Raw genomic sequence first — 25,881 nt, forward strand, 5'->3', positions numbered from 1 at the left:
TGTGTTAATGGATGACCACTGAGAATTGGAACATGTTTTAACCTTCTTCATTCCTCCCTCAAAGATAAAAGACTAAGGAGATATTTTTGTTATGTCCAAAAAAAGTTCCTTGCTTGAAATGCTGTACGAACATCCTGGTAATAGCATTAGCTCTATAATTCCGCTGTTCAAAACCCTTAGCAGCTCTGTGATTACAAGCATTTGTCAAGAGGCAACAGGCATTTGGCAATGACAAAATCTGTCATTTTTTCTGAAGTTGGAGTGTGCCAGTCAACAGCTGCATTAGGCTGTCAGCATAACGCAGCACAAAACATCAGCGGATTCACAATGCCACTATTAACACTTTAATTCAATGTTTCAATAACAAGAAGCTCCATGAGGCATACAGTTGGCCTCTTCTGTCATAGAAGTCAGTGCCTGCTTCAGATTTGTCTGTGCTGAGATACAACGTGGACATTGTAAAACATGGCCAGGCCATGCTTCCTTTAACACAGTATTTCATTCTCTTCCTTTGTTTGTAAAACAAATTTTGGGTTCAGAGAATGAAGAACTGATTTTAAAAAATGGCATTGCCAGGAATACCTATGGAAAAACTTTTGCTACCCAAATAAACAGATTACTACTGGATTTAAAATTACAGCACAAAAAAAAAAATTAGAACATAAACACTTGTAGTGACTTGGGAATTTTATATACCACACAAAGGCCAGTGGTTTCAGCAGGTAGTAGTCATCACTGAAGTCCATAAAGTCATATGAATGTGTTTGATGTATCAAGACAAGCAGATGCTAAAGCAAATGGTGGTTTCATGATCAATCTGCTTTGCTTTATTTTATAGGCCAATATAACTTCTTGAAACTTGTTCTTGACCTGTAAGGCATCTTGCTTTCAGCACATGGTTCCCAAGTGTTTAAGAATATGTGAAAACAGTTATTATTTCTTTTTCTTACTAATCCAAAACAGAAAGAGCATGATTGCCTAGTGATTTTTTTTAATGTGTGTTTTTGTCATCAGTTCTTGTAGGAGCAACTTCTGCATCCAGCTCCTATGAAGGGTCCAAAGAATATCTCCTGCATTTCTGATCCTTATTTTTCAGTGGAATGGGACTACTATTACAGGAATAGGAATCTGTCAATTCTGTCTCACAGCAGTCCACATTGTGTACTCAAGAGCTGTAGCTGTCCAAGAAACATTAGAGAAATAGACATCTAGATCCCCAGTAAGAGGCACATACCTCCACTTAGATGGTGCCTGAAACACTAGTGGATAACATCCCAAAAGGCAGAGACTCTGTGAGTGGGTATGTGGATAAAGGTCAAGGTCTTTTTCAGGGGAAACGTGAGGTCTGAGAGGTGTAATCTACAGGCAATGCCCTTAGCACTGGCTTACATGACCTCTGAGGAGGCCACAACACTTGCAATAAGAATGCACTGTACAGAAAACTCTCTCTTGGTGGCAATCAGAGGGAAAGGAGGAGAAAACATCATCCACAGACCTTAGGTTTTAGAGATACATTCAGTTCTTTCCTATTGCCTTGGTGAATCCATTATTCATCAGCATGAATCTTCTACTGCCTAAGGATTTCCTCACCATTTACAAAGCAAGTATTGCCCAGAAACTATGCACTAGGCTATGTATTTCCAAACCCAGTTGGCAAACACAGCAAAGTTCTGTGTTAGGCTATTTAATGGCTTTTGACAAGAAAACAGAATCTCATCCTCACTACAAAGCTCTGGGAAGATGATTTTGAGTCCGCATGTCACAGATTACCTACAGCTCCCAGTGATGTAGGGGAAAAGTAAGCAATCTCATCACTTCCAATACCAATACCATTTACCCTGTATTTTCACAAGGAGCAAACTGCTGTTCATAAAATACAACTTCAATTACCTACCTACAAGTTTAAAAAGGGTTGACAGTCTGAACTCCTCTGAATGATGGTACTTTAAAAGCTCAACTGAAGAGGCTGAAATGTGGATGAAATACCCTGGTTTTGCAAATGACTCAAAGGAACTGTATCCTGAAAGCCATGTATTCTTGTGAATGACAAATGTAGATCTGTTGTGATACTCTTCGCTTTTTTTCCATTTAGAAAGGACAAGAGTATTATTTGAGACAAGCTGAAGAAAATAGTTTGGTCTCTCAGCCGTTTCAAACGAAATCAAGTTGGAATCTGAAAAAAAAACCACACAGAACTCACTTACTTGCTGATATATACATAATAGACTAAACTCATTCTGGTGTACAACTACTGATAGCAGCATGAGCAATGAAAGCTGCCTTTGGCCTTACCAGTGAAGACAGCCTGAATCTTGTAAGAAAACATACTACATATGGATTTCAGTGCTAGATTCTGATTGATATTTAGTCTTCTAAATACCCTAAAGATTTCAACAGGAATACAAGCAGATTAAGACATCTGCCCACACCAGGATAAGAGAATATAGCCCTGCAGTCAAGCAGAACTTCAGTTTTCAGCCTCCACTAAGCCATTTATTTAATAATAAGATCAACTTCATCTAACTAGCTTTACAAGCAACATTTGCCATCAGAAATTTATAGCTTAAGAGCTCCGCCTTTCATTAAAAATCAATTACAAAAATGTATTTTGCATTCAGCTTTCTAAGCAGTCAGCTCCCTAGCGCTTCCCCTAAGAATGTTAACAGCAAAGTCTGTTTTCTGGCAAATGTATCCACGTGGTACCTTACCCTGAAAACAGTACTGCTGATTTCAAGCAAGCCTCTCCACAACCAACTGCAGAGTGGCAGATCTTGAGCCTGTTACAGGCATCTGTTGCTCAGAGAATTACTTCATTCTATTTTGCTGTAAACTCTGCTATTCTCTTGAAAACAGTTGTTGAAGTACTGTAAAAATCAACTAACCCTCCAGGCCTGGGTAACATTTCTTGAAAATAAGAATGCATAGGAAACAAATGATCTCTATTAAACAGACACACTGTCAGGTTCTGGTATAACACTTCAGAAAGACCAGGTTGTTTTCTGCCCATAAAAACTTCAATTAATCTGAAAAACATAGTGGCACCTGTGAATTCTTTTTATTAATTGTGGCAAGTAGCTATTTGGTAAGTAAAAACGGATAGTCAACATGATTTATAATATCTGCCGTACAGCCAATCAGTGCATCAATGCCCCAAACTTTCTATTGTCTATGATTTGTCTGAAACTGATAAAACACATCAATTTTTGAGGTACCAAAGAACCAAGAATGTCATATAAATGAAGACATGGATATGAAAAATATCATATAGATTGTACAAACTCCTCCATGGCCAAACGATGAATTTCCTCAAATTGTATACGGCATAAATTCCATTTGCCAGGTTAAATTCTGAGCAAAAAGTTTTTACTTGCAAATAGAACAACAGGACTGACCTTCCCTTTCCAAACCTAAACTGAACGCAATGTACAAGTGTCTCAAAACTATGACTAATAAAAGAAATCTGGCCCTGGATATTCTGTTACAGGAGGTTCTTGTCTCAGTTCTACAGACAGCAGTATTACTAATCAAATGCCTGTCATTTTTTCAACTGACCCATGTCCCTTCTTTGATTACACAAAGACAGCCACCTTCAGGCTGAAGTCCCCTACTCTGGGCAGTAAAACTGTATTGAGACTCGAGTGCTCTGTGGGCATTGAAGTTGTGTATGCAGACCACTCCAGCATTTAATCAATGTCACAAAGTGCTGAATTTATTCTTGCAGGTTTTCTCCACCTGTCTGAAGGCACGCAAGACTTCTTTCATTTGCTGAATAAGCAACACATTTCTTCAGTGGAAACTTAGGTCAGGACCTGAAGGAGACAAATTTGCAGTACACACCCTTACACAGCTCAGGTTGGCGCCAATGGGCATCTCTGTACATTGGCAGACAATGAACGATGGTGGCAAAGTGACTGAATTAAAGAGTACTTTCCTTGGATCATTTCTCTCCCCTTCTTTCCCATGTCCCAATTCTGCCAGAGGAAAGGCAGACGGAGCAACACGTATCTGGAGCACTGGGCTACAACACCAGTGTGGTGCTTCTGAAGGTTGGGGCAGGGGGTACTGTTGCTTTTCAACTAAAAATATCTATTGATAAAGCTACAGTTATCTAATTGAAACCACCCAAACGGTAATTTTGTCAGACAACACTAAGGTGCACAATCAGTTGACAGATAAAGAAAAGTTTTTAACCCAGGTCCATTCTTAAACATAAGCTCATATTCAAGGGCAGAATTTGCTCTGCCTTATTTAAGCCTCTAGGTTACAGTGACTTTACCATGTGCTTTGGGTTTATAAAGTCCTGAAGTCAGCATAAAGCTCACTGCATGTCCAGGAACAGTATCTTCATCTTTCATGGGGAAAACAACACCATCCACCAGCCTCACTGCCATTACAAATTCTCCATCCAAATAACTGACCAGTTTGTACGGGCCCTTTCCCAGAGCTGTTCAGAAAAAAAAAAAATCAGAATTATCTTTCATGGCAAGTGTCACAAATGCTTGAGCTCTTAATATTATGACACAGCACATAAAAAACACATCACTCCAAAAACAGCACTAGGTGCCATGCAATGAACTATAATGGCAACCAAAACAAAGCCAAACTCTTTCAGAAATATATCTGTTCTGAAAACTGTCCAAAATACCTAGTTTCAATTTTCAAGATTCATGATTAGCTTTTTCTTTTCCTCCCTCTCATCCACTTTGGTTTCATAGTCACTTTAATAAAGTTAGCTGACCCCTCAGTTATGTGATTTAGAAGTGAACAGTGTTCTACAGACCACCCTGGAATCCCTCTAAATTGTTTATTTATATGGTGAGCTGCTTTATAAACTTCTTACTATTCTTTAAAACCTATTTTATTAGTGTCCAAATTATGAGGCATTTGCAGGGAATAAAAGTTTGTTGTCATCAAGTATCACAGAACTCCTCGAACAGTGTAGATACAAACATAATCACTGGGAAGTGAGACAGGAAGAAATCAGCATCATAAGCAAAGCAATGGTCACATTTTATCTATAAGTAAAAAAAGGCAAAAGCATGCAAAGTTACCACTTCACAAATCTTACAATGTCACACCTCATTTAGGTCCAATTTCACTGCAGAAAAGTATTTTAAACCATTTAGTTTTACATGTTATTCGAAATCAGTTTTCTCAACTTCTCTGTTAAAACCAGGCCTTTTAGGCCACACCTGAACAACTCACCTCACTACCATCTCAACCACAAGCCAGGACCTGGTAAGCATTCTTCTAAGGTCAAAGTGTCCCAGAACTTCTCAGCTGATAATTGCAGCTAATACCATTGACCCTTAAAATCTATTCCAACAGATTAAAAGTTTGGATGGCAATTTGCAGCCTGTCCTCATATTCTGGTCCTCCCTAATCTTAAAATTTATTAAGAGTTTTGAAATCCTAAGGAGGCTGTACTACAATCAGAGTTTTAGATTCTAACAGCATAAATAAGCGGCCAGTCAGGACACAAGCCCGTGCCTAGCTGAACACGTACAGCGAGATCTGGTTACCTTCAGCAGAGAGAGTGAAAAAAAACATTTTAAAAATTACTTAAAACATCTAGTGTTCTGGAAACATTATTACATGTTTAAGTCTCATATCTCAGGCCCATCCAAAACTTGAGAAACCACAATTACCAGCTGAGAACTTCCCCTTACCAAAGACAAAAGGCTTCTGCTCCTGCTTCTAGTAGGACTGGAACTATTTCACTCTGGATTCATGACAAAGTTACACAGAGAAAACCTCTCTCTGGTCTAAGACAGTTTCTTAACCTTCCCATCTTCAAAAGTAAGTAATTTGGGGGAATGCTACTGTATTTGAGTTAGAGAAGAAAATCCTCAGCATAGAGATGATTTTTTTCCCCATTGTCGGCTCTGAAACATCCTATGTTGAATACTGATGAGCTGGATTAGCAAACAGTAGCAAGATACAAAGTGAGAAGTATATAATAACTATGTTTATTACAAGCTGGTCACATGCACAGCTCTCCACTATTTCAACTCATTTCTGTCAGTGAGAATTCAGTAGCAAGTAAAACTAATAACACACTTCAAAAGTATATGTTACCATCTAACTTCACTTCGCTACTACCACAGATGTTAGAGGCACTGCACTTTCAATCTGTTACAACTACAAGAAGATTATCTAGTATCAGATCATATTTCAGAAAATCATAGAATCATTAAGATTGGAAAAGACCTCTAAGATCATAATTTCCTTTATAAAATAAACCAAAAAAGGAAACATAAAACTGCAACCACTTCTTACATTCAACTGGCTTTATTTAAATTAATTTAAAGGCTTAAATAGTGAATTAGATAAAATTCCACTGTGTTAGCAATTTGATCCCACTCAAAGTCTTTCCAGCAGTCAGTATATGAGAAAATGCAAATTTCTTGGCCATTTTGTTTGGGCCTGGCACATTGCACAAGTCTCTTTTAATTTAAACTAAGTCCCCCTCCAAGATCTTTCTGGGGGTGAGCTGCTGCCAATATGGAGTCTATCAGAAGGCTAAAATATCGTGAACCATCTGGATAGACAGGTTTGTACGTGAGCTTGATACAAAGAATTATAGAATAAGTAGCTGGAGTCCTGACCATTCCTCACATCAGGCTGGCGTGCAGGGCTTGTCCTTATGCCATATCTAACCATGCAGTCACTCACAAGGTAACTTTGAAATACTCTGAATATGGATTCCAGGGTTAACACAGCAGGACAACACCCGGCGCAGATTCAAGGTTTACTCCAGGACCTTGTACAAGTTTTGCGCCTCTTTCTGAGAGCCATTCTAACGCAGCAACAACGCTTGTCGCTCAGGAACGTAAAGCTAGGTCAGACATAACTAAATGGAGAGTTATTCCCCATTTGGGCACAAAAAGTTGTAATAGCTTAAGAGCTCGCTCCCTCTGGAGGCTGCAGAGGAGATCATGATTGGTTTAACAGACCCAGGAGTATCAGTTTTGAACGGCAGTATGCCTTAAGCAAGTAGTGCCACTAGTACTATTGAGTTGAATAGTCTATTAATTATTTAATGACTTAATTGTTTAATCATGACCCATAAACGCAAAGAAAATGAGTTAAACACGTATTCTTGGGAAAGGCCCAGGAATAAAACAGAATATGAAATTAAAAGCCTTTGAAAAAGAAAAATAAACCAGTAAAACAATCTTGGCTATTTAACACATAATCTGTAACTGTCTTCATTAATACAATTATTTTTATACAAAGTACTAATATTTATATAAAGAAATCAAAGACTCTACTGACATTTTATCAGCTCCTTTAGGACTTACCTTTGTTGAAATATTCACAATCATAAGCTAAAAAATAAAAAGAAGAGAAATGTAGTTGCTGGCATTCTGCAGATAAACAGGTTTTCTATTACCCTTTATGATTAAGGGACAAGCCATATGTTTGGCCAAGTTAGATCATATACTAACATTCATAAAAAAATTATTGCCAAATATTTACTTTACTTCTTTAAATAAAATACTAACTTAAACTACACTGATTTAAGTAAGATACTGTCTTCTAGCAGGAAATACTAAGCTTACATACCTACAGCTGTCTTTTTGTGACCTCTAGTGGTTAAGACTAAGCTTTGCTGTCTTTCCATGCTCACGTTAAAACACACGTACCATTTCTATCAAAAACTAAGAGTAACCTTCTTGCTCTATGCCAAATTTGATGCATGATTTGAGTAAGCTGCATACTCTCTCTGCAAATGCAAAGTCTGAAAAAGGTTTGTTTCCTTTCATTCTTTCTAACTTGCCCTTTTTAATCACATCTTTGAGGAAATCACCGCCTCTTGTTAGGCATTTGCACTGGGTGCCATAGAAAAAGGCCTCAGATTTCTTTATAACTTCTAAGCATTGTTGAATAGGGATACTAAGGTAACGACAAAGCCCTGCTTAAAAACCTACTTGTTTTTCTTCAGAAGACCTTTATATTTCACCACTTGCTATGGGGGCAGTAGTAAGGCAGCTATGTTTCTTAGACCCTGTTAAGAAGGAAAGTCCTCCTGAAGATGGAAACAACTTCAGCTGTTAACTTTGCAAGTTTGGTCTGAGGGATGCATGCCGTATCCTAATAGCGACTTCCTCCCATGGCTTTTCCCTCCACATCATAGGACAAGGAATTAAAAATAGAAGAGTACCACCCACAAATAAGGGAAGAAGCACAAATATGGGCAGCGAGAGGCACCCACCCATCTTCCGACCAGTGCAGCTTACTGATTCAATTCATGCCCCCAGGTAACCTAACGGGATTGATTTTTCAGGTCTGGGTCTCATAAATGCGAACAGTGGCAGCCACTGGCACTGCTAGTTAAGTAAACTTACGACACACTCTAGGAGACCTCCAGTCTACAGCAATTCCATGCTGGCAGCACTGATGGGCATATGCTGATACACTTGTACAGAAACACTCACAGTCACCTCCTTGGTTACAACCACATGTATCTGTCAAGCAGTTTGAGTAAAACCAGGTGACGTCAATCTGGAAAGACAAATATCACTTATCAAAAATATTCACATAGACACTCTCAACAAACTCAATACAAAGCTCTGACTTTCACAATTTAATATATAAGACTTTGAACTATTAAAGATTTTAATTTAAATGTTTCCTAAAACACAAGAAAAACAGTTTATTAGAACACATCTTAAAATCTTGTACAGTACTTAGTAACACTATGAAGTCAATGACCCATTAAGAACATGTACATTAAGAATTTGGTGTAAGCTTGTGTTTTGTATGGTTTTGTAATATTTAAACCATAATAAACCTCAAAGAAGTTTATGAAATAAGAGAAACTCTTTCTAAACTGATCACAAATCAATAAACCTCACAAGTGTTGTTACATATACAAAAAATATAAGAAATAATAAAGTAGATGGAAAACTCTTCATGTGAGTGTTCATTCTCTTCATATTATTAGACAATTTCACAGGTTAATTTGTGATTTTTCCCTTAAGTTATTTTGAAGTCTTAAGTGACAAAATTTCAAAAGACAACTGTCAAAGCTAATTTTCTTACTGAATTGTTACATATTCTACATGGAATTACACTTGGCTAATACTTATACACTTACGAGGAACTTAGTTGCTACCTATGTTATGCAGTGGACATTACATTAACACAACTTTAACACCAGCTTCCCCTTTCTTCCAAAATAATATACAAAGCAACCCTGCAAGATTCCTGTTTGTCTATCTTGTGAAATGTCCTTTCTCCCTAGGAACCATTCCGACACTTAAACTCTTTAAGCCATGCACACAGTCTCAATACCTGAACATCTTGGGGTATGTTATTTCCCATATAAGACCTAGCTCTGGAAATCAGTCCCCCTCATTTTCCAACTGAACCCGTGCCTGTTGATTGTTAGAACACGTTGTATGGCTCATTTACTTCCCTAGGTGGTTGTCTGAGTGAGCAGAGAGATGCATTTTTCCTTCTAGGAACGAGTTCTTCACATCTGATACTGCCTAGAAGAAACTGTCAGTTTATTTAAATATGCATGAAAAATGTGTGTGCTATGTAGTATATTTGATCAAAATAAAGCAAGTGGTTATGCTTACGCAAATACTGCTTGGGATGAAAAAAAAAGATAACACAAATTTGCTATAATTTTGTCTGCATTAATTACAAAGCGAACTAATAGGACTACTCATATGGTAGAATGCTAAACTGGTGCCAAAGTAGCTTACTGTCTGGGTCAGCTAAGTGCAGATAGTCCTGATTATAACAGCTCCAACTAAACATTCACATTTTAGAATCCAAATAGGTATGGATTAGACCTTCTTCATGTTCTTTTTTTGCTGTAGGAGTCAAAATCATTGTGTTATAGAAGACAAGATGAAGATTTAAAATTATGCGAGTTGAAGAGTAAAGTTTCTCTCTAGTGATACATTCACTTTCACGTCTTTCTATACGTGACCACAACTCACCACTGGATGGCAAGCTTCAAATGCTTCACTTAAGAGTATTCCACATTCCTTCTTGGCAAATGGTTCTCTAAGGGGATTCAAACTGCATGGATTTCGAATATCAGAGCTGTCAACACACTTAACCAGAAAGCAAAAATCGAGGTGAGAAACTTGTTTCATAATCACTTTATGTTTGAACTTGCAAAGCATAGTTCTGGTTGGGTTGGGTTTTTTTGGGAAAAAAAAAAAATGTAAACCACAAAATAAATGCATCATTTATGAAACTAAAGGCAGACTAAGATACGGAATTAAAAGGGGATTTTAATCTGCAGAAAAGGAGAAGTACACAATCTAAAGACATTTCATTTGTCCAAGAGCAGCAGAAAAACACATACGTACATATAGGTCTAAACAGAGCTGCCATGCAGTCCCAGTCTGCAGTCCTTACACCCAAATAGTGTAACTTGCATAAATAATAAAGTTCACTTTGACAACGTACATTAGAAGTGTCAGAAATCAGATCTTTTAATCTAACTACTAGGAAGGAACATTTGTGTGAACATCACCAGACACACAACATTAAAAAGTTCAATTTTTAACTTTACAGCATATGGAACAAATGTATTTTCTTCCCATTGCTATGGTTTCACAGTCAAATATTTCCCAGCTATGAAAGATCAGCTAAACTGTCAACAGTTTAAAGTGAACCCACAATTCTTCCATTACATAAAAAAGTGACTACTTGATTGTTCTACCAACACCTTCAAAAACACTTGTAGATTCAGAATATTGTAAAGCATTCTTTTCTGTACTACAGTGCTGTGTAGAAAAAAAAAAAAAGAGAGGTGATTATTTTCTTCTCCTTAATGGATTATGATATTTTTAATAACCATTGGTATTTCCAATTGCATTGCTTGCCTGACTGATATTTCCAGCAACAAACTTCTAGGTAAATTATATGATGTAACAGCAAAAAAATCTACTAGCAAACACATTCTTTTTGCTACGTACCTCTACAGCTGTCCAGCTGTTTCCAAACTCTTGTGAGTTAGTTAATTCAAAATTATCTGGAGTCCTCAATTCATTTACTGTCTTCAAATCAAAATTTCCACATAATCCAGTCAATTTACCCTGGGGAAAAAAAGATATAGAGATATATAGATAGACAGACAGACAGAGAGAGATATACATATATATATATATATATACACACACATACCCCCTCATATTTCCACATGTACAAAACACTACCAGCCTTGACCATTTCCAAAACTTGCTTGTCAAGTTCCTGTCTTCAGATCCTTAACTGTAAATTTGTCAGGATTTGATCCTTTTCAGTTGATTTCAGCCAAAACAGTTCCAACTCTTCACGATAATGAAATATTTTCCATAACTTTATTATGACAACATCAATATTATTCCCTTCCAAATAACTATCTCCAAGCCTCTGAGAAAAGAGCTTATCTTTTGTTCAGAGAAGTGACCTGTTTGCTAGCTATGTGATTTTTTTTATGCTTCATCAAAATAATGCCTCCTCCAGTCATAAAAGGAATGAGTACTGAAGGAGAATGTTGCCTCAAAGATATTTCTTCCTGTTGTTACAGAACTTAGTAAATGCTAACTGGGAAAAACAAAAGTAAATGAGAATTAATATTTTAATTGGCAAGACAGCTGAATGCTTTTCTCCTTGACTCTGCCACTGAGTTCCTATATGATTTCTGACACACTATTCTTTGAATAATCATTATGTCTTACTTAATAAGACTTAGATAAATACATCAAAGAAATGGCAATAAGAGTGTTGATTTCCACTTACCTGCCACTGATGACCCATCTGTACATGAACTGTTGTTCTCTGATCCCAAAGAATGGTGATATGTTCATCAGGAAAATGAACAACAGTGAAAAATCCAGCTTTCCATAACTGTATCTTCTGTAGTTCTTCTGTGTAACTAGATAAGCTCTGTTCAAAATAAAACAAGACAGCTTATGATGTAAGTAATGTCCTCACAAAATGTTCATTTGACAGGAAATGAATAAATAAGTGAACCTAAACAAAGTGAACAACACTGTTCTCAGACAGAAGTCCAAAAACTGACAGAAGGCCACACAGGGATAAACACTTAAACAAAAGCAGTCTGGATTTTGATTGTGAACTGTGTTGTACTTTTATGATTTTCCTATTTTAAAAGTTAATTTTATATCAAATTTACAGGATGGGTAACGGCAACTGGTGTGAAGATTAAAAAGTTAATAGTTCATGTGGGAGGTCTTAAGGTTCCTGTTTACGATTTTCTCTTACTTATACATCACTGCATTCAGAAGGTGTTTGTCACATGTTTTTTTTGAATATGGATAGGTAGAGAGATGCATGGAGCATCTTCTTGAAATAAGAAATTGTCTAAATATGTCCAGAGATTGCCATCTTACTTACATAAAGCATTCTTCTCTCCACCCAATAACAATCAGACTTCAAATTATTTGTGGCATGGACTAAGACATCCGGTTTAATTATACAATACCTTACACAGAGACAAAACTTCCTATGTATGGTCAGTCTAGAAACTGTAAATAGTTCTATTTATACCAAAATTACTATAAACACTAATTATTTAGAGCAATAGAGTTTGTACTTTGGCCAAAACAAAAATGAAATTCAGGCTGTGGAGGACATACCAGGGACTGCAATTTATTTTTTACAACTGTACAAGAATATTCCTCCTTTACATTCCAGACCAGACTAAACTCTCATTTTTAGTGGAGTTAACAGCAGAATTCCCACTGACCTCAAAATATCTGGATTTTTCTTAAGACACTAAACAAGAATTCAGTCTGAACAAAATAACTGTGATCATACTTCTAACACTTGTGAAACAGAGACAAGACTTTGTTTAAGGTTTCCATTGAACAATCTAGATGTGATCAGCACTCACGGTAAAGATATTTATGCCTCTGCTACATAAGTAGCACAGTAAGTTTTTGCTAATGAAAGGAAAAAAACACCCATAGAAGTACATATGCTGCCTTTTGATCAGTGTTAAAGACTGAAACTTACAGGATTTCCAGTTTCATCATCAAATATTAAAAAAGATTTTCCAACTGTAATGAAAACATTTTTTCTGCACATCGTTCCAGTATTAAAGCAGTTAATATTCTCTACAATAACAGAAAAACTTGTTGAAGTAGTACCCTGAAGGAAAAAAAAAGAAATGGAATATACTAATATAAATATGTATATTATTCAATTAGCATAAAACTGTATTAATTATTACATTATGTACGATTCAAAGTCTAAGTAACATCAAAGCTTAACAAACAGCATGTAGGACTCAAAATGTACAGGTTGGAAGTAAGTAGAAGCGTAGTTTTTAACAGGCATTTTTAAATTTAAATTATTTTAACAGGTATTTTTAAAATCCAGTTTTACAGAGGCTTTACAAAAAAGTCTCACCTTAACTAGGTAAACCTTACAAGTTCCGACAAAGTCAAATGTTAGTCCATCAAATGTTCTGTAATGCCGATCCCCATATGCAGTACACATGGATGGGCAAGGATGGAAGGTGCATTGAAAGGATCCATGCTGGCAAATGCTGAAAAATGTAGGACCAATAAAGGTAATATCAACTGTAACCACGGACAACTGATTACAGCTATTGCACTGAGAAGCAAAAAATGGAAAGCCATGCAAGTATGATGACCGTGGACAGAAGCATTTTAAAATGTTAACTACAAGCAGCATACGTAAACTGAGTCTCGGGGGGAGAGGGGGAAAAGTACATATTGAATGCATACAGCCTGTGTTTGTTCCTGTTAGGATTTATAGGTTCCAGAACACAGACACCAAAAGGGCATTTCTTTTGTTGAAACTAGAAAACAAAAAAATGCCACCCAAAGTAATATAATTTATTCTCTTGTAACTTACATCAATAACGTGCCACAAGGGTAAAGCTTTCTTTTTCAGCCTCTCACAGAACATTTGTTGCTGTATAAGCTGAATCTTAAAATCAACGAGCAACGTCTCCTATTACTACAATCTTTATTCGCTCCCTGCTTGAACAAGAATTTCACAGAAGTGCAAAGGAAAAATTTCAGCAGCACTATTTTTGTGCTTAGGTTCCTTAAAAGAACCATGATTTGGGTCAGTGGGCTTCTTTCCCCTCCCCCCCCCCCAAGATGCCTAGGTATTGTCATCCCCAAACCCCAGCCTAACAGTTTAGGGGCTTCTGGAATAGTTCAAAGTTCTGTCTACGGCCACCTCAAGCATCAAAACGCTTTTGTCGCACACAGTGACTGTTCAGACCTTTCTGAACTACCTTTGCCTCGTAACTGCCTAACAGCAAGGCTTTGTAGCACTGGATACTATGTCTCTTTCTGCATCACCCTGTTGCAATTTAAATAATGTTTTCAGAAATGACATAAGATTTATAAATAATGGATAGAATTTAATTTCCTGTGTCTACAAGTCGTTTTTAAAATGTAACTTTTTTAATGTTTCTAGATCACCTGGACACTTAAACTTCCCTTGATAAAGACAGCAGAGCTGGTGCCCTAGTATACCTTTACTACAGCTGTATTTTATAAATATAGGTTAAAATAAATACAGTATGTAATATATTTTCAGCATATATCTAAGTTTATTTTCAAAAATACTGACTTTTGAATTTTCTGATTAAATGAACGCTTCACATTTCACAACTAAAGTATTAACCTGACTTACTGAAATATTTGATAGCTCATTAATCTTTGGCATCTCATAGCGAAGCACCCAGGAGTATGAAGTTTTTTGTCAGTATAACTTTTCTGTTCATATTGCTATCCTATACAACAGGGTCAGAACACCACGGCTTTCAAAAGAGCAGCAATTACCTACAAAATCTAGGCAGCTCCATCTACTAGTAGCATCATGTTTCCTTCTGTTCCCTTACAATGTAACTTGCACCGACCTCTAGGTTTTCCAAGATTCTGCTTATCCCATCATTGATTTGGCCCACTGCTTCTGTTTTGTATAACTACACATATAAATACACTAAGTACATGGCTAAAATAAGTTAAAAGTATGACTTAAGGAAAGCGTTTGGTGTGCCAAAGCACAAGTAGATGGCAGTAGGACTCACCCAGCTAGCTCTAGTCACCTCAAAGCAGTACCCAAGGCATGAACCTCATCAAGCCAATGGAGAGAGATGAAAATAGAAGAAACCATATTTGGACTGAAAGAGTAAGTGCTGCTTCTCATGCTCTCTGTGAGACATTAGGTTTTAGTTTTACTCTTGGCCTACTCAAACCCTCCTCCATATGCTGATCTGTCATGGGCTCATGCAGAAACATTTCTTAACACGTAAAGAATAGGGAGCTCCTTCGCATACTTTCTTTTTCAGGATTCTTAACACATTTACAGACAGAAGGAAGGGCTTAAGAGGTACACAATGTCTTCAAAGTCCTTCGCGCTAGTCTTGTTTCATACTAAGTAAACTAACATTTAGTTATCAGAATCTAGGGAGTTCTAGTCAGAAGAGCAGATTACTAGTGTCTTACAAACTTTGACTAGCTTTTTAAAAAAAAGGATTTCTGAGAAGTATTTGTTTAAAAATACTGAAGACACAGTTCAGCAGCCTAGAAACTAACCAGTATTTGCTCAATGGTCTCAATATATGACAGCAAAATAGCATAACTAACTGCACCACCCACCTTACCTTGCACAACCAGAACCAAAATGCTGCTCTGACACCTTTTGTGTTTAATTTCACCAGCACGCGATAACTATTTCAGGCAGCTGCACTGAAAACCAAACTCGGGAAACCTAGACCCGCAGGTCAGCCAGACCCCAGAGCTTGGGTTCAAAGATCCTGGCACTCCACTAGTAGTTTTGCCAATTGAAGAAATTCTTTTATTTGACATTTTACTGTTCAATAGACAAATCAGATTAATGTTGCTAATACTACATTGGATATCAGTGAGATGATATTTATTGTCAACTCATGCTATTTCTGTGCACTAAATAACACTAAAGTCATAACTGCTACGCGTGCCTAAGTGGGTTGGTTTGCACAGAAGTATCGTCATGCTTTGCATGAGCAAAAACGCACGTTTCCCCTGACATAAAAAATACACCCCTGCATACACACAGAGCAGTCTCAAAGACTTGATACACTTTGTATCAAGCAGAGCTTCTTGCAGACTTCCCATTTTTCAGCGGACAACTGATTGCCAAAAAGCCGCTATCGCTTAATCTGTCTCTGCTTCTGGACATAGACTAGAAAAGCCATGACAACCTTAAGGATTTGTACATGGGCCCAGCCTCAGAAAAAAAAGAGAGAAGGCTAAATATCCAGTGTCCTTCTGCCTGCACTGCTGCTGCCTTTGGTGAAGTCTCATACAGATTAAATGGGACATAATGGTTCTTTCTGATGCAAGCAATCCCCCACCAGGTCCAATTGGAGAGGCCTTTGGAAATAAGGGGGTGAATAACCCGGGTCGCTTTACCTGCCTGCCCAGTGGAGATGGCTTGTAAGTCGCTTCACCAGTCGACCAAAGGGCTACAAGTATCTTCTAGAGCAGATACTGAGGACCTGACGAGAGGCAGAGGTAGGCAGTCAGCACAAGGCTGGAGGGGGCAATGACATCCAGACAAGGCAGTGATTAGTGCTGACTGGACAAGCCTTCACCACACTAAGCTATACTGAGTTGTGCAGGCCAGGTAGTTTACCAGGTGGCACCAGTTAAATGTTCCTGGTAAGCTAAAAGAAGGGGACAAAAGGGAGGAACTGCTCTGCTGAGAAGCTGGACTACAACACTACCATAGTATCTTGATGCTTTACAGTACAGCTGATTTTTCTGAGGCTTTGGTAAGATGAATAGTGCTGCTTACTGCCAGCTTGCACCATTCAACAGTGATAAGAGAAGCAAATAGGTGGGGTCCATCATGAAACAAGTTTATTTCCAGATTATGCAGATGTATATTTTCACATCTTCGCTGTTATGAAGCTTATTGAAATGGTAGTGTACCATGTTCTACTGAGAGAGCTCAGGGAAACTGCGGAGTTACATAGCTATAAGGTAGGTGCTGCATTTACAACTCTGGATAGTAAAAGGAATAGGTTTCTGCACGTATTTGAGTGATGCTATCAACCCTTGTGTATCAGAATGCTTCCTTTAAAAGCCGATTGATTGACCAGTTATCCACACACACAAAATCAGCAACCAATTTATCTGTTACTACGCTCAGCACATGATAGTACTCGGTACCCTCCTTAATTTATCATTGTAGTGGGCATATACTTATGGCCACAGGGTTATGTTTCGGGTGCTTAGACTGCTCAGATTCAATGCTAAATGTGAACATGAATAAGTAAAAAGCTTTAACATATCACTCAAGTTTAATATTTGAAGGATTTTACCTGCACTTTAGGAACACTGGCCAAGGAATAGTAATTCAGATTAACTTAATAATAATAATAAAAAACGATTTTCCTAAATCAATCTTTTTTTAAAGAAAAAGATCCCCAATAGCTGTTACTTTGTTATGTAAAAGCTTCTTGAAACAACAAACCCTACAAAAACGTCATTTTAATAGCTCTTTGAACAAATGTAAATACAAAGTTAGGGTAGATGATTTACCAGAATCTGGTGTGAAATTTATGATTAAGGAAGAACTAATCCATGAATAAACAACTAAAACTAAATAATTACCTAAATAGATCTCTGCTTACCATGTATGACAGGAGGAAATTACTTTGTCACCTGGAAAGTACTCCTTTCCTTTCCACGAACATGGACATTCATCTGCATCCAAGCACACATCCCCATGTTTAACAAGACTATCAAAAAAAGAACAAAAAATACACATTCCTCAGAAATGCACCTGGTATCTAGACAGAAAAATATTTTCCTAAACTTTTTAATTATTAGCATTATTATTATTGAAAAGCAAATATTTAACATCTTCTGAAATTGAAGAGGTACAATTTTTATTAATAATTATGAGTAATTTGGTAAACTCCTTTCACAGGGACCTGAATATTTTATGTTTATTAAGTGCTAGCACTTTGCATGCTAGCCCTTTAAACCACCAACTCCTATAAATTTCACCAAATTTCTTGTAACTCAGCCAAATTAACTATATTTAAGTGAAGCCGAGAGATATAGGCTCTATCACGCCCTTTTGCTCTAGTGCTATGTCCTCTTACTATCAAAAATCAGTGGTTTATTTATTCTAAGAATTTTTAAAGGAAGATTTCTTCTTGTTCCCTCTTTTCTTCACTAGATTTAAAGAGCTTTCATTTCCTGCATAGTTTTCCTATAGCTGTAGTTACACCTCTTGCTCTGTGAATAACTTAATCAGTATCAGAAGAGCCATCCTGGTTGCATGAAATTAATTGAGTACATATTTCTGTACGACTGGCACCTTCAAGCAAGCAACCACAAATACACTTAACTTTATTGGCAGAAATATCCTCACAGTCTTCAAAGGAGATTTTAATTATAACACAAGTAACTATATGCATAGCTAGTTACAGTTCAAGACTGATGCTATAAATTTGTGGTTATAACTGCAACTCCTAGAGTAAGAGATAAAGCCTGAAAATTTACAAGAATTGCTAAAAAGATTCCATTAACAGAGAAAGAAGAGAGGAATTCTTCCCCAGCAAGACTAAGTAAATCAACCAGTCTAAATTTTAAAGTAAATATTTATGGCTTTTAATAACATCTAGAAAAAATGAAGTAGAAGAGTTAGATAAAGAGAGATCTCGAACAGATTCTATAAATAAATCTCCAGAAATAGACCAGAAATACTGAATGATTTTATTTAAAAAGAGAAGAAAGCTGTATTTCTTACAAAAACAGATTATTTTTTTAAAATATTGTAATGCTATTGACTAGGCAAACAGATACCAATACAGGACCTAAAGGTCCAATAATAGATAGAAGAACATCTTCAATGACAGATCAATCTGCCAAATTAAAATTGTAAAACGCAAACTCTTGCTGAGCTCCACCTTGTTCTGTGTTTTGGATCTGTTCCTATACAGGATCCTGTTCAATACAACATCAGAAGCTGGAGTAACTAACATGATAGTTCCACAGTAACAGGATTTCTAACGGGCACCATACAATCTATGATTATCTTTGCTTCTAACTGCTAAGGTTTGAAATGTATTTGTATTGGGAAACAGACCATCTCTTAAAATGGTACTGTTGGGCTGATAGTCTTTTTTTCTTTTGGAAGGTAAGTCTGTTTAGAATTCCAGTAACTCTCTGTAGTAATACAAATTTTATACAGGTTTTCCTGTGTTCCCAACAGTTTTCTGAAGACAACAGATTTGGTTGCATTTATCATGGAACATTTTCTTTACTTATCTTAATGAACTGGTAATTTGTGTGCTATGACTTAGACTCTTCAGTGTGTTATTTATCAGATGGAAATTTACAGCTCTAACTATTCTTAATGGGAATATACAGACAACATAAGCCCCTCTCCCCTATTAAACAGAAAACATGTAATTTTCCCCCAAGGTATGTGAAATGTTCTTTGTAATCCACACTTATTTCAAGTATTGTGTCACTTGAAGACAATCAGCCGTGAGACTGAAATTCCCACTGGTTTAAAGCTGCTGAGAACTGAACAGGGCACATTCAGACACAAGAATCACCACGCTGACAAGGTAACAGTAAATGCAGGTTTTTTCCTCACGTTATTACCCTGGCTAAAACAAGTGATAACAGCTTTGTCTCTTGTAAAGCCAAGCAAATGGATAGATTTCAATGATCTAAGAAGTCACCATAAATACCCTACAGAGAGGCCTTGCACAGCTCCCCTTTGAAGTATCAGACATTTTTCTTGACACCTACACTTGCTGTCCAGCCTACAATGAACGGCAAAGATACAATGATAGCTATCACACTTCACCGTGCTGAACATTCAGCTTCGTTACCACCTCATTATGGTCTCTAGCTTTGTTCATTCACATACACACAAATAGGCAAAAAGTCTTGTTAAAGAAATCAGGAGAAGCCATTTGTCCCCAGTGAGTCAACAAACGCTTCCTTCCTTCTGCTAAGCCCACAAACCTGGACCAGAACACTAAAAAAATAATTCTGTTGCAGCCTCCCCCAGAGCAGCTTTCAACAGGTTGTGTATTGCATGGCTCCCTTCCCTCCCCTGGGCAACAGCCTACCACCAACTGATTTATGCAGCCACAAACACTTTTGCCCCAACAACACATCTGCTCTCTGAGGGTTTCACAGATCTTCCTACAGAGTCTGTAACAGAGTTTAAGGGAGGTAAAAAGAATGAAATAAGTAGATAACATTCCTAATACCAGAATTCCACTACCACCCATGACTTCCCTAACCAGAAAACAGGATAAACAATTTTTTTTTAAAAAGAGCAGATGTTGGTAACATTACTGTAACACCTAATGGCTTCATTGTCATTCACTCGCTCTCTAGATAGGGAGAGTCACTATATTACTGCTGAGTGTTTTCTTACTTGTTTGGGGAGCTTTTTACAGTCTACCTCTTCTTCCCGCCCCTGCTTAGTTTATTATAAAGATATATTAAGTAATTTTGCAGATTGTTTGAAGGGTTTTTTAGTATCCTTGCTGTATCCTGTGTAACAACTGATTTTGATGCTTCAACTGAGATACAGTCAGACCCTTGCACTTCTGCAGTTTCATGCTGTATCAGGAAAACCCCTGCATTCAGATCTACCATCAGCATCCTACTGGTGCTAAGCAGAGCAGGCCCTAAAAAAGAAAATTCACAGAAATGGTAGTAGCAGCTGAAAGACCAAAGGTAGGTGAAAGTAAGAAAAACAAGAGCAAGAAGTAGAATGACAAGAATGAGGGATTCAGCTAGATTTTCATATTCTGCAACCTCTTCCACAGAGGCCTCTGAAAATTTGGCTCATCCATTGCCTGTGCCTCCTCTGAAGTCCACTTGAGCAAAAAGAAGCTCCTATCTCCACACACCTTCCACTGATTGTTGTGGACAGAAGAGTGAAAAATCATCTCGCAAGTCACAAATGTAATACTCTGAGCTACACAAAATCCGGGTACAGTCTTTGCTACATCAGAGCAAGGCAAGAGAGGGACTCTGCCTTGACGTCTCATTCTCAGTAGAAAAATACTATGGGAATTAAGCAAAGTGACTGAAAGAACAATGGTAAGATCACTTCTATTAGCACTTCCTTCCCCCCCATTTGCAGTAAACATGTTACATAGTACAGAGAAATATAGGAAGATATTACTGGTTTTTCTCTCTTTTTGTTTGTCTTTTCGTTTCTTCTGCAGTCTGATTAAAGACTCTGTCTTTGAGTCAAATCATGCACATTTGGTACAGTTAAAGACAGAAAAACCATTTGAATCATAGCAACCCAGAAGCAGAAAGTGTAATTCAAATATTGAACTTGAAAAATTACAAACTTTGTTGTAAACAAATATTACTCATTTTTCTGGAATGCAGCATAGAAATACAGGAAATTGCCATTTAAACAGTAACAGATGAAAAACAGAGGAAAAAAATACACAAATTCTTAAAGATCACTAAATATGTCAGCAAAGCAGGGTGGAACATTAGGATGCGTGTTCCAGGAAAATTTGTGTTCTCCCTCAATCACTTCCAAAACAGAGGGAAAGTATATGATCATAAATTTTATACTGTAAGAACTGTAACCCACAGAATAGGAATGATGTCCCATAAATTTATTTACAGCAAAGTTACTTGTGTTTGATTTATCCACTGCAGACTAAAAAGGAGGTCAAATAAATCACGCTCAGAGACAACTGCTACTTTGCACTATGATTTTCTTAATTTGTATTTAATATCCATTTCATGCAAGTTCCACTAGAATGTACTCTAGGCACAACTAAGAAGGAATACCAGGAATAGCGGAGTATTTGAAAGAACATTTCACACTCCAGATACTAAAAAAAATAAAATTGAAAAATAAAAATACTGCCCTCTTGAAATCTTAACACCACTTCCTGCGAACACAGGTTCTTCCCCTCTCTTTCTGTGTTAAATATCTTTTATGGTATCATTGAAGATTAATCATCCCACTAAACAGGTTAGTAAGATGATTCCTCCTGAAAAAATATAGCATCCTGTACAGGTTTCTTGACTGTGATATATTCACTTTTCTACATTAAGGTGGGTTGTTTTTTTTTCCATTGTTTACTGAAATCAACCGAAACTAACCAAACATGTTAAACTGATTTCTTACTGCTTAAATCAGCTTAGCTTACAGATAATGAACAAAGCTAAACTGATGCAAGATCTCGAACAGGAACAAAAGCATGAAAAAAATCTAATGATTTCAGGTAAAGGACTAATGTTAAGATCAAAGAAATTCCATGGCTGTTTTACCCTTGTAAAGTGGACAATGTCACCTCAGTTTTGTATTTCACCCAGAAAGGTGATTTTGTGCACAAATTCACAGTACATTGGAATCCTGCACTACTTGAACTGTCACGAACATAGGATAAGGTACTCTTTGAAGGTAATGGTATTTGTTCTTTCTAACAATTTGTTTTTGTCTGACTTTGCTCTGACTCCCATGTGGTCAACCCGCAGTACGAATCACCAGAGTGTGAATTCGGTGACTGACTTAGAACATTAGGACTATTCAGATCCAATAGCTTCTATTCAAAAGCAACTATTATTAAAATAACTAATACATTAAGGTTCATTGTCTAAATGAAAAAAACCCGCATAATTAATACATAGTAGAAGCCTCTTGTGTTTCTAAAAACATACCTTTGGGACCATCTTCATTTTTCTTAAAGCAGTTTCAAATAAAAACATAAATATACATGTAGTACAGGACCACCGGGGCCAAATATTTAAAAGATACCAGATTTGACTATCTTGCAAGTAACTCTATAATGGAAAGAGCTGAACAGCATTTACAGTGGTTGGAATGAGGAAATAAGACTCCTTCAGTGAAATGTTCAAATAAGATGTTAGATTTTTGAAAAAAATTGTGTAGCTAAACACAATTCTACTGTAGTACAGGGATTGGATCAAATCATTTCAACGCCCTTTCTACATTCCTGTTCTTATTATTGTGAGGTATTAGACCTTTGGCTCCACCTGTCTCTGTTTACCACTTCTTATGCCTTTGATGGCCCATACCGTTGTGTGGCAAGCCTTCACGAGTCGGATGCTCACCCCTTGACACCTCAGATTCTCCAAACAGAAAAGTGGTATGTCCTTAGCAGAATTCCACATTTAAACAAGGAAAAGCTTCTTCACTGTGAGGGTGACAGAGCACTGGAACAGGCTGCCCAGAGAGGTTGTGGAGTCTCCTCTGGAAACATTCAAAACCCACCCGGATGCTTTCCTGTGTGATCTACTCTAGGTGACCCTGCTTTAGCAGGGGGCTTGGACCAGATGATCTCCAGAAGTCCCTTCCAACCCCCGCCATTCTGTGATTCTGTGAAAGTAGTCACCTATGTTTGTGCACCTTTAAAAGATGCAAATCTGTCTGTACTCACCCTGGTGGGCAGACACAACCTGAAACACAAGGAAGGTGTGCTGAGAAAGTGAGGTTTAGCAGCTGATTCTCACAAGTTCTCTCTCTGCTGAGTTCAGGATCAACTTGTGGATTACTGCAGTTAATAAAAATCTGTCCAACTGGGCAGCCATGTGCTGGTGGAAAAAAATTGACAAACATGTTATTCTTCACAACTGAAATTTTGTATTCCATAAAGGTGTGCTATAAATTTAGATTCAGAATTGGTAACCGAAAAGCATAATATCCAGTAACATCCAATTGCCTGTCTCCTGAGTGTAGTTAGCATCACAGAACCCCTATAAATCTCATACAAAATACTGAAATTAAGGTATTTATTTAGTAAGGGACATGACTTTCTAAACACTTAGTCAGGAATCAGCCCTCCAACACACAAATGCAACGCACTACCAAGAGAGAAACAAAAAAATCAACAGAAAGCAAAAAAATGCCAAGAAAAGGTCTGAGAGCTAGATGTGACCTTCCAGGAAGGAGCCACAAAACAATTCTATTGCATGATTGCTTTTGGGTTGCACTAAGCATATTATGTATGTGCAGCAGAAATGCCCAAAGTGGTGGCAGTGTTTTTGTTTGGTTGCTGGGGTTTTATTTATTTGTTTACTAGTTAGGGAGAGAGGTTCTGTGCAGTTGTCAAAGTACAACCACCACCTGCAAGTGTATGGGGAACAGATTTCTGTAAAGGTCACAGTTGGCAGTTCTAGAACTGAAACCTCAAATAAAAGTCTTTCTCACTGAAGTAAAAGGATCATCATAACAGAGTATGCACCATAATACTTAATGACATATTAAACATACTGTAATAGAAAAAGCACTTTTTCATAAGTATAACAAAGGAAATAATATTTTTTCATATTTAAGTCACTCAGGGTTTGCAGAGGAAAATATCTGTGAAAAATTACTGCCAGTGTTCAGGTCCTACAACCATGTTTTACGGGGCAAAGCTAACCTGTCCTGTTTGTCCTACTGAAGTTCTGCTGTTTGTCATGCAGCTAAGCTTATTTACATTAGTAATCTAAAAAAATAACAGTATTTTAAAGCATGGGGAAAATAAAAAAAAAAATAGTTGCTCAGTTGTAACAGCATTTTGGACAGTTATGCTGCTGCTCTGCACTAGCCTTGCTTTAAATCACACAAACATAGTTCCTAAATTATGGACCCCCTCCTGCAAATTATTCATATGTACATATCGTACAATCTTCTACTACAGATGAGGGGTTCCACAGAAACTGGATGATATGTATTCATTAGAATAGAAGTATCTTTTCCCCCTCTCTTTTCACTCACCTATTATGTTGTTATCACAATTCATTACTCCATCCCTGCAATGGCTGCAACAGAAGTACATTAAGATGTAATGAGAGTCAGGAAGATCTGAAATACTACTGTTTTCTGTTTAATAATGAAGCATACACTATGAATCAATACAAAACAACTGTATAAGTATGTTTGCTTTGAACATTAGAACTATGGATAAAGTGTGCATTGACTTAACACCTAAAGAATACACTTCAAATACATAAAAATACATACAGAAATACACGCTATACTGCTCCCAAAAATGTCAGTGCAGTAAGAATAAACCAAGCCCTGTACATAACAGAATCATCATTATCTAAAACATGCAAGGAGCAACAGCAGCAAAACAAAACAAAACCCTAAACACACATATGTATATGTTACAGCAGCCTCTGGGTATGTGCTTTTGTATGGACATTCTTAACACTGTTATAAATGCTCCATTTTCCTCACCATCAGCTTAGAACTCCACTGAAAAGCAAGCTCTTAATTTATGTGAAAATCTTGACAATACCAACAGTTCTTAAGTTATCCCATAGCTGAAGGTAAGACTGTGGTGTTGAAGATAATACAAATCACAAGCTATTGTGACTGCAACAATTTTTTGTACTAAACTGGAACAACTTTTCCCCAAGCAAAGCAAAACACAGTAACACTAGATTGATAACTTTGTTCTTAACTGCTCCTAACATGGACCACAAACAAATGATCCATCTGAAAACATCTCAATCAAAATAATAAAACAAGTGTTTCTATTCTTTCAGTGTTCTTGGCTCACAGAAGGAAACAGTGATGCAGTTGCTAATTTTTATCCTCACAGTGTCTCAAACTACTTTTGCTTTCAGCAATACGACAGCAATCTGGAATAGCAACCTAATTGTGACTATTATCAGAACCAACTGGAGCTACTGTTCATAATCAGAACCTGAAAAAATTTGAACTCTATGCTAATCAAGAATCAAAATAAAAATTTTAAGTTAGTGTATCTTAAAGCTTTTAGTATGTATACCCATTCACATATGCAAAATATTACACAGACAGGAAGAAACACAACATTTTTTCCCCCTACATGACACAGTTCAAAGAAAAAAAGCAAACTGCATAAAACTCAACCCT

General features: G+C 37.1%; 1 protein-coding gene across 1 annotated transcript in view; it reads right to left on the bottom strand.

The window, feature by feature from the left end:
- Positions 1-25,881, bottom strand: part of OTOG (otogelin) — a 99,374-nt gene that overhangs the window by 39,524 nt on the left and 33,969 nt on the right. Inside the window, exons 19-30 of the mRNA XM_086472395.1 lie at positions 24,754-24,797; positions 23,432-23,585; positions 17,645-17,752; positions 13,390-13,528; positions 12,994-13,128; positions 11,755-11,901; positions 10,950-11,069; positions 9,960-10,076; positions 8,352-8,508; positions 7,305-7,331; positions 4,277-4,444; positions 1,895-2,173 (exon numbers count right to left, since the gene is read on the bottom strand). Of these exons, the coding sequence (XP_086328521.1) occupies positions 1,895-2,173; positions 4,277-4,444; positions 7,305-7,331; positions 8,352-8,508; positions 9,960-10,076; positions 10,950-11,069; positions 11,755-11,901; positions 12,994-13,128; positions 13,390-13,528; positions 17,645-17,752; positions 23,432-23,585; positions 24,754-24,797 (1,595 nt within the window). The remainder of the gene's footprint in view (positions 1-1,894; positions 2,174-4,276; positions 4,445-7,304; positions 7,332-8,351; positions 8,509-9,959; positions 10,077-10,949; positions 11,070-11,754; positions 11,902-12,993; positions 13,129-13,389; positions 13,529-17,644; positions 17,753-23,431; positions 23,586-24,753; positions 24,798-25,881) is intronic.

Source organism: Leptosomus discolor, chromosome 12 (assembly GCF_034619465.1).
Source record: "Leptosomus discolor isolate bLepDis1 chromosome 12, bLepDis1.hap2, whole genome shotgun sequence".
Classification (NCBI taxonomy): Eukaryota; Metazoa; Chordata; class Aves; order Leptosomiformes; family Leptosomidae; genus Leptosomus; species Leptosomus discolor.